This window comes from Suncus etruscus, chromosome 1 (genome assembly GCF_024139225.1).
Source record: "Suncus etruscus isolate mSunEtr1 chromosome 1, mSunEtr1.pri.cur, whole genome shotgun sequence".
Lineage (NCBI taxonomy): Eukaryota > Metazoa > Chordata > Mammalia > Eulipotyphla > Soricidae > Suncus > Suncus etruscus.
Window position 1 is genome coordinate 64,081,176 of NC_064848.1, and position 9,993 is coordinate 64,091,168.

Here is a 9,993-nt window from a genome sequence, read left to right on the forward strand (position 1 = left end):
CGCCCGCCGAGCGCCCCGGCGAGGTCCACGTCCACGTCCACGGCCTCGCCTCGCCTCGCCTCGCCTCACCTGCTTGCCCCGGTAGAAGAGGCGCTGGCACTCGGGCCGCACGTCGAACAGCGCCCACACCCGCTCGCGCAGCTCCTCGATCGTGGCTTTGCGGGACACGTCCTCGATCGTGCGCGTCTCGGAGCCGTCGATGGTGCGCACCTGGATCCACATCGCGGCCGGCCTTGCTTAGCTGTGTCTCCCGTGGCACTCCCGCCGGTGTGCAACGAAGGGTGTGCAACGGAGCGAGCGCGCGCTCTCCCGGGTGAGGACAAGACCGATCGGGAAGGGATGGGATGGGATGGGATGGATAGGGACGCCGGCCTCCACAGGCGGCGAGCAGTCCCGACCGCACCGAGCCGAGGAAAAGAGCGGAACCTGAGCGGACCCGACGCAGCAGCTCGCCGCGCCGCCGAGGGGAAGAAGCCTTGTCTACGCCGCGCCGCGCCGCGCCGAGTGTTTACTTATAGAGCTGCAGCTCCCACATGGAGGTCACGGCGCCAAGCCGGATCTCGCGAGATCCACGCCGGGCTGCGCCTTAAAGGGGAAGAGGCCCGGGCCGGAGCCCCAGATGTGGAGGGCCGACGAGGGGCGGGACTGCCGCCGAGTCGCCTTTGGATTTTATTTCCCCTCGGGCAGCCGGGCGCCTGCGGAGGCCCCGGACACGCCCTCGGCCCGCTTCGGGTCGCTTCTCGGAGCGACTGAATGGAGCGTTTAGACGCCGCAGGCCTAGTGGAGCGGAGACGCTTTGTCGCTGGCAGGAGCGCCCCCAAAATAAACCCTGACGTGGGGAACAAAACAAAACAAAACAAAACCAAACAGCGGGCCCAGCGTTACAGTCGGCCAGCGTCCGCCGCGCGGCCTTGCGGAGCCCGCAGCCCTCCCTCGAGTCGAGGCCCCGGGGACCTTCCGGCTCCGGCTTCGCGACCTCGTTTCCCGTCTCCCCGCAGGAAGGAAACCGCCTTCGTCCCGGGTTTCCCGCTGCTCAGCCTCAAGCTGGGCCCTGAGGACCGCGCCAGGCTGTCTCGGGCCGCGGTTTTGGCCCGGCAGGATCCGGGCTGTCGCCGCCCCAAGGGCCGGCTGCGGAAGCTGCCGGGCCTGGCCCTTTTGTGTCGACTGTTCGCCTCTGGCCCTGGAAGCTGCGAAGGCCCGAGGAACTCTTGCAAAGAGTGCACGAACCCGTCGTTCCGAGGAAGGGATTCGAAAGGTTCTAATAGGCCCCAGGAAAATCCGTTGCCAGGGCTTTTTAAAAGGAAAGCGAGGCTCCATTCCAAAGGAAGAGAGTGTGTGAATGTAGCACGGAGCTAATCTACGTAAATTGAACTTGGTGTTTCTCGAATATTCAGGCCGATACTTATTATTTTCACGATAAGGGTAGAGGAGCATTTTGATCCGTTGCAATAATTCCCAGCCCAGAGAAACCTAGAGTGTCTGTTATATAAAACAAAGAGAGGAACATGAACAGCGGAGGGACAAAAAAAAAAAATGGAAAGCATCCATATTTCAGGTTTCCGTTCTTACTGAAAATTTCAAAGTCTTAGGTATGCTCAAAATTAATCTTGTTTCTGCTCCACATTTGTGCAAAGAAAATATCGAGTGTTTCTGGCATGCATTGATGACAGGTCAGAGATACCACAACCTGTCCCAGAAGGAAGAGCTATGTGCAGTTATAAGCTACGCAATGTCCTAGTGGAATAATTTTCAATCCTAGCCCATATGAGATTTTGAATAAGATTTAGAAGACCGGGAGTTGGGGGAGAGGCAGTATAAAAAAATTTAGAAGACGGAAAACATTAAAGAATAGGTTGAATTTCAATACTCAGTTTATGGCTTGAGATAAATCTGAATTGTAAATCCAAATTTGCTCCTTAAAACATGACCTTGGACAAATTACTTATAACTTCCAAGGAAAATAAAAGAATTGGTATAGTGCCTATTCTTCGGCAGTATACCGCAATTACTTTAGTGTTCTTAGGGTAAAGAAGATGTAGATCAGAAGAGAATACCCACAGGAAAGTATTTAAACAAAAAGTGGAAAGTATACTCCTTTAAGAAAGGGGAGTGATTCCTTCCACACTAGACTAGCTTGTTAGGGTCCACTTGAGCAAACCAAATAGGGCTGCGGAGATGGGACATATGAAGACCAAGACTGAACTTGAGGACCCTTGCACAAATAAGCAAGTACTGTACTACATTAAACAAATTTCCAATCCCTTGAGGCAAGCTTTTTAACAGATAAAGAGATTGCATATCAGAGAAAGGGCAACTAAATAGGCAAGCGTGTGAAGATTAGCATTCAAAGAAGATTTTGCAGGCCCCAGCAGGGAACAAAGGTTTTAAGGAACCTACCATTGTGATTAAATCTGCATTTGGAAAAAAAAAATCTGCAAGAGGAATGTGGAAGAATGCCTCAGAAGGGAAGTAAGGGTCTAGAAGATTCGTGACTGGAAGAATTTCTTTACCCAAAAAGCCATTTTGTTTGCTTTGGTGAAATTTGGTGTGGAGTTGAGCAAAGACAGAGTAGCCTATTCTAAAAATTGAATCTCTGTGACTTACAGAATGTGTGAATATGAGGAATGTGGAATATTGAAAGCTAGGAGTAATTCCTAAATTTCTTGATCCTGTGACTTGACTAGATGACTTGAGTAAATAGTGATGTTCTTCATAGAAGTAGAAGTAAAAACAATCTTGAGAAAGTATAGTGAGCTTCTAGAAAGGTATTTTGCATTTGAAAGGTATTAAGTGTGGAGAACTTTAAGACAGAAATACAAAATCTAAGTAGTGGAAGTAGAAATGTTTAAAAAGGAACAAGTCAAGACCTTTATATTCATTCTCATAAAGTGATTTTCTTCCCCTCTTAATATGATGGAACTTTAATGAGCATCTTTAATGGTTGAAGAGATAGACTGCTGTCAAAATAGGGTACCTACAGAGACTATGATGGATTTGTGTTCATTACTATAGGACTCAAAAGATTGGCAGTCTAGGGCTTAGAGACATATTTGTCCATAAACAGTGTTTTTGACCTGCTTTTTTCTTATCAAGTTACAACTAGAAACAAGTTTATGTATATGTTAGTTAGCCTATTATGTAGCCCGTATACAAATAAAGTTGAAATAGTGATCCTTTATATTACAAAATCTATCCTTTGGGGACAAAGAAATAGTACAGCAAGTAGGGCACTTTCCTTCTAGTCCTGCCACCATAAATGGTTACCCAAACACTGCCAAGAGTGATCCCTGAATGCAGAGCCAGGAATAAGCCCTGAAAACCCCTGAGGGTGGCCCCCCAAAACAAATTAATGGTAAAAGAAGTGAATTAGAGTCTCCATTGACAAGAAGCACTTAGCAGCCAGATAGTACAGTAGGTAAGATGCTTACCTTGCACATGGCTGACCCCGATGGCTGACCCCAATTTGGTCCTCCACAATTTATATGACACCCCTAATCCCACTAAGAGTGCTCCCTGAGCACAGCCCTGAGAAACTCAGGAGCACATTCAGGTGTGGCCCAACTACCTCCCATCCCAAAAAGCACTTTACATTGTGGCTCATTATTTAAATTATCATATTTTTTTCAAGTGTGCTCTTTTGTTTTTTTTTTTTTTTGCTGTGGAAATTTAGAGATCATTCCATTCTAACCTTTTTAACAAATGAGAAAGTTACTTGCATAAAAATATAATCAATGGGTTACTGAGTTACAGCTGAACAAACATATCTCATTTCTCTACCTAAAGCTTTGTACTACTTTTCAGCTATCTTTCTCTTATTTCCCTGGAATCTTTGTCTAGAAAATAAGCCTCATCTTTTCCCTGATTCTCTGAAATAGCTGACAGGTCAGATCCGAGTGGGGATCAAAGATTCTTAGTAGACTTGGAATTAATTCTTTTTTTTTTTTTTTTTTTTTTGTCACATGCCCTCTCCTTCCTTTTGATATTGGTCCTTTTAATTCTTCAGGTATCTAGACCAATTCAGCTCAGATTTTCCCCCTAGTAAAGACAACTAAGGTTTAACTTTTAGTTATGAATTCTAACTTAGGGTTCAATTTTCAGTTAGGATGTCGCTTACAACTTGCTCATGATCAATTGGCTTCCTTATGTTGTTGAGAACAGGTTCCCCAAAACAGTTCACTGTTAGGGAAAGTCAAAAAATAGAGATTGCAGCCAAAGTGGGTGGAAGAGAAAGTTTTTTTTATGCTCTCTGATGACCAAGAGTTCAGGTAGCCCTGGAACCTCTCGGTCCTAAACAAAGAGTCTACTCATTTTTTTGTCTTCAAAAGCGAAAGCAAACAAGCAAGCACACAAACAGGTTTATACAAGCAAAACAGCAGTTAAGGCTGATGTGGCTTTGAAGAACAAAGAGTTTTGTACTAAACTAACTGCTTTGCTTCAGTTTCTATACACTAATGATTTGGGTGCCTCTATTCCTATAAATCTTCTCTACATGATTTTTACCATTTTTTGTGAATATAAAGTTTTACTACCTTGTTTTCTCTCTTTGATGCTCATAAGTCCTTGCCAGCTGTTTTCACTCCCCAGTTTTCCTCAATTTCCCTCATACCACTTTGAGGAAAAGACAGTATAGGAGATAAAGCATTTGCTTTGCATGCTGCTATGATGGATGTAACTCTAGTTCAAATCCCCAGCACCACATATAGCCCCTGATATAACCAGAATTCACCCCCAAGTACAGAGCCAGGAAAAAAGTCTTGAGCAGCCCAGGTGCAATTCATCCCCACCCTCATACAATATTTTACTTTAATATGTTGTTACTTTGAGCTGTGAAGTGAAGTTCTTCAGGAGAAACATGCCGTACTCTTGACACACACACACACACACACACACACACACACACACACACACACACACACACAAAATGGATTATTATTCAGAACATTGGTCGGCCATACGCATGGGTACTCAGAGGCCAATATTATGCTTAAAGGTCATCTCTGGCAGTGTTTGGGAGACTGAAGGGGATCAAAACAAGACCTCCAAAATGCAAAGCATGAGATCAGGGTGTTGAACTATCTCTCTGGATTTAGAATTTGAAATTTTAACAGATATAACCTGTCTGTTGGGGAAAGCTGTGTGTTTCTCAGATACTTGCAGACCATCTGGTCTTCATCACATGAGTCACCCTCTTCTCATCATGTGAGTCGGCCTCCTTTCTCCTGATGCCTTTTGTCTGTATCTCATTCCTTAGGTCAGGAATATCTTTGTTTGCCCTGTCGACTTTAGAACGCTCATCTATGTAGATTGTTCACATGTAGATTGTTCTTCTATGGATATGCCTGATGTTAATTTGTTTGCTCCATTACAACAAGAAGAACCCAGAGGGGTAAAGGAAAATTCTGCCTCCTCTCCAGTGCACTGAAAAAATAAAATTTAGAAGTTAACAATAACAATAGTTGCTTTACTAGCAATTCTGCAATGACTCACTTGGATAGCTGGTTCTGGGTCCATGTTTTTCATACCATTGCAGTTAGATGCAACTAAATCTGAAAGAATATAGACTAGAGTGACTGAGAGTTAACTGGGCATCTCTCCCTAAGAAGTCTTGTGACTTGGTCATGTGGATTCTCTATAAGCCAGTTTGGATTTTCTCATATCATAGTCATCTCAGTCAGCTGCTTGGTTGGTAACTCAAAGAGTAAGAATTTCAGTAAGCAGACTACAAGCTGTATCACATCTTATGACATATTTTGAAAATAATGATGTCTCTTCTACCATATGAATTCATAAAATATTCATAAAAGTTAGGGACTAGAGGGGCCCACGAGATGGCGCAGCGGTAGGGCATTTACCTTGCTGACCCAGGACAGACCATGGTTGGATCCACTGGTGTCCTATATGGTCCTCCAAGCCAGGAGCTATTTCTGAGTGCATAGCCAGGAGTAACCCCTGAGCGTCACCAGGTGTGACCCAAAAATAAAAAATAAGTTAGGGACTAGAGAAATAGTACAGCAGGTAAGGTGCTTGCCTTGAAAGCTGCTGACCTGGGTTTGATCTCCAGCTATCCCTGAGCCCTTCAAGAGTGATCCCTAGGCAACAGAGCCAAGATTAGCCTTGAGCTCCACTGGGTATGGCCCAAAATCAAATTTTAAAAAGTTCCCTCATTTTCATGGGAATAGTGACCATTTGTCTCAATGATATGGTGCCAGAAGACCAAATAAGATGAAAGATACTGCAGTCACTTTTGAAAAACAGAACTTGCAGCACAACTCCAACTAATGGCAGTGGTGGTAGAGACAGAGTTGGATTTAGGGACAATATCTTGTATATGTCATGCAAAAAAGGAATAAATAAAAATATAAATTAAACTATTATAGTAGCCACCCTGCTTTAGAAGTAAAACATTTCAAAAGTTTAAAAATAAACACCACCACCACCACCATTCTCACATTTCTTTCCCTTCGCAGAGAGAGAGACACAAACACATAAAGCCTTGAATTGTTGTCATGCTGGGGTTTTGTTTTGGTGGCAGTTGGGGAGGAACCACATCTAGTGGTGCTCAGAGTCTACTCCCAATTCTACTCAGGAGACCATGCAGTGTCAAGGATGGAATACAGGCCTCCTGAGTGCAAAGCATATACTCCAGCCCATTGAGCTATCTCTCTTGTCTGTCATGCTGGTTTTTTGTTTTTGTTTTTTTCTTAATGGTACTTAAAAAATGTTTTCGTTAAGAACTGTAGTTTACAGAATTACTGATAGTTAAGCTTTAGGCATATAATATTTGAATACCAATCTGGATGAGGAAATGTAATGTAGTAAAGAGGGATGCTTAGTTCACCCTTGACTCAAGCTTAGGAAAGACAAGGACAGAAAAGAAAAATAATCAAGGTAAGAATGAAGAAGATGAGAAGGGAAGTAATGAATGAATATAAGTCAAGGTGTTGGTTATACTGGTGATATAGGAGCTTATAGAGCTATAAATCCAAGGTACAGATTCAATAATGCTAAAAACATGAGATCTAAAAAAGCTGAACAGTGAACTTTGTAATGCTACATTTTTTGGCCACTCATGACAGTGCTTGAGAGACCATAATTTGGGACCAGGATTTGAATCATTATCACAGCCACAGCTGAATACCTAATGACTGACAGCCTATGTTCTCTATATTTTTTTTGTTTTTGTTTTTGGGCCACACCTGGCAGTGCTCAGGGGTCATCCTGGCTGTCTGCTCAGAAATAGCTCCTGGCAGGCATGGGGGACCATATGGGACACTGGGATTCGAACCAACCACCTTAGGTCCTGGATCGGCTGCTTGCAAGGCAAACACCGCTGTGCTATCTCTCCGGGCCCTGTTCTATATTTTTTAAACTTTAATATATATATAGTTTAGTAGTAGTCCTTATACTTCATATATATTCATTTATATATATATAAACAGTAAATTAGGGGAGTCTTTTTAAGCTTTCTATTACATGACATTTTGGGGGGGGGTTCACACTCACTGATGCTCAGGGGTTACTCCTGTCTCTGCACTCAGAAATTACTTCTGGAAGGCTCAGCGGACCATATGGGATACCAGAGATTGAAACCAGGTCAGCCATATGCAAGAGAAGTGCCCTATCCACTGTACTTGTTTGTTTGTTTATTTTGTTTGTTTTTGGGTCACACCTGGTGGCACTCAAGGGTTACTCCTGGTTCTGCGCTCAGAAATTGCTCCTGGAAGGCATGGGGGCCCATATATGATGCCAGGATTCGAACCATCATCATCCTGGATTGACTGCATTCAAGGCAAATGCCCTACCACTTTGTTCTCTCTTCGACCCCTAATATTACTCTTAAAACTATTTTTCCCTGTGATGTATTTGTTACAATATATAATTCTAAACTTTACTTTTTTTTTGTTTTCTTTCTTTATCTACTTTTTCTTTCTTTCTTTTTTTTTTTTTCTTGTTTTTGGGCCACATCCAGCGATGCTAGGGGTTACTCCTGGCTCTGCAGTCAGAAATTGCTTCTGGCAGGCTTAGGGACCACATGGGATGCTGGAGATGGAACCTAAGTTGGCCTTGTGAAAAGTAAAACCCCTATCCATTGTGCATCACTCCAGCCCCTCTTTTCTTTTTTTATTTTCTCATCTTTCCTTCCTTCCTTCCTTCTTTCCTTTTTTCTCTTTCTTTCTTTCTTTCTTTCTTTCTTTCTTTCTTTCTTTCTTTCTTTCTTTCTTTCTTTCTTTCTTCCTTCCTTCCTTCCTTCATTCCTTCCTTCCTTCCTTTCTTTCTTTCTTTCTTTCTTTCTTCTTTCTCTCTCTCTTTCTTTCTTTTCTTTTCTTTTTTTTTCCAGTTTTTGGGTCACACCCAGAAGCACTCAGAGGTTACTCCTGGCTCTATGCTCAGATATCACTCCTGGCAGGCTCAGGGGACCCATATGAGATGCCAGGATTCGAGCCACCGTCCTTCCGCATGCAAGGCAAATGCCTTACCTCCATGCTATCTCTCCGGCTCTTTCTTTCTTTCTTTTTTTCTTTCTTTCTTTCTTTCTTTTTTCTCTTTCTTTCTTTCTTTTTTCTTTCTTTCTTTCTTTCTTTTTTCTTTCTTTCTTTCTTTCTTTCTTTCTTTCTTTCTTTCTTTCTTTCTTTCTTTCTTTCTTTCTTTCTTTCTTTCTTTCTTTCTTTCTTTCTTTCTTTCTTTCTTTCTTTCTTTCTTTCTTCTTTCCCTTTCTTTTTTGTCATACTACTGGCTTAATGCTTGAGCTTATTGCTCAGTTTCTGGTACACACCTCTTGAACACAGCCACTGGTCCTAAACTTTCTTAGAGGATTTGATGATAAACATTTTATCTTTTGTGGACAGACAATCTCTGTTGTAACAATCTCTGTTACAATCTCTGGTTGCAATCAAAGCTGTATATAAGCATCTCCATTTTATATATAAGTGATGGGCTTGCCTGTCTTCTGATAAAACTTTTTGGAGGAATCTCCTCCAAAGCTGTGTTCAGGAGGCCTGGAGAAGGGATCCTAGTGATCTCAGTCATCTGGTTCTGGCAGATGCTATGCTGCTTGAACTCTGAAATTCTGGGAATCACTGGAGCCACCCCAGTAGAGGTGGGGACCTCAGAGCCTCTAGGGCTTCACCTTGTATTGTTCTCTGAGGATCTTCTGGTTTGCCAGGGACCAATCCTGTGTTGGGCACGTGAAAGTCATGCACCTTAACATGTGCTGTTACCCTGACCTCTGATAAAATTTTATTACAAAACTTGTGGGAAGAGTGAAGAATTGGGCCATAGTTTGCTGACCCAAGCTCAAATGTAAAATTTATAACATTGCCTGTCTTGTGTTCACTGAAAAGTACTTCTGTTACAGTAAACTAATTTTTTAACCTAGTCCCACTTTATCATACTCTTTGCAAAGAAGGCATTTTGAAAAACTATGATAATAAATCAAAGACTTGCTAATTTTTTTTGTGAAAAGCTACTTTTATACCAGAGGGTATAAAGATCAGTAAACTAAAAAGAAAATAATGGCTGTCTATACTATTCTCACGTAGTTTGGTCTTGGCTGATTCTTCTGTAGCATTCTGGGTGGAGGACGGGAAGGGGATGGGAATTCTCTCTTCTGCATGAAAATGCAGAATGCCACACCTACAACCTCTGATAGAAAAGCCCAGTTTCACAATGGAAATAAAATAATATGAACATCTAAATCCTCTTAGATGAGATTGGACTACAGGGATGAAAACTTTGGGTATTTCTTTGTGAAATGGGATTGGGCCAACCCCCTCTGTACTCACCCCTCCGCCGAAAAACTCAACTACCCACCCACCACCACCACTGTCTCTCTGACCCCCAAAATGGTTACATCTTTTTTTTTTTTTTTGAAGATAAAAAATTTCAGTCCAAGAATAGAGGATGAAGAAACTATAGTACATAAACACAATTGAATACTACTGAGTTATAAGAAAAGTTGAAATCAGACAATTTGCTATGTGGATGGATCTGAAG

The 9,993-nt window shown here is 42.6% G+C and overlaps 1 protein-coding gene across 1 annotated transcript in view; it reads right to left on the bottom strand.

Annotated features, from left to right (window-relative positions):
- UHRF2 (ubiquitin like with PHD and ring finger domains 2) overlaps positions 1–222 on the bottom strand; it is an 89,041-nt gene extending 88,819 nt beyond the window's left edge. Inside the window, exon 1 of the mRNA XM_049773230.1 lies at positions 70–222. Within this exon, the coding sequence (XP_049629187.1) occupies positions 70–222 (153 nt within the window). The remainder of the gene's footprint in view (positions 1–69) is intronic.
- Positions 223–9,993: the final 9,771 nt, after the last annotated feature.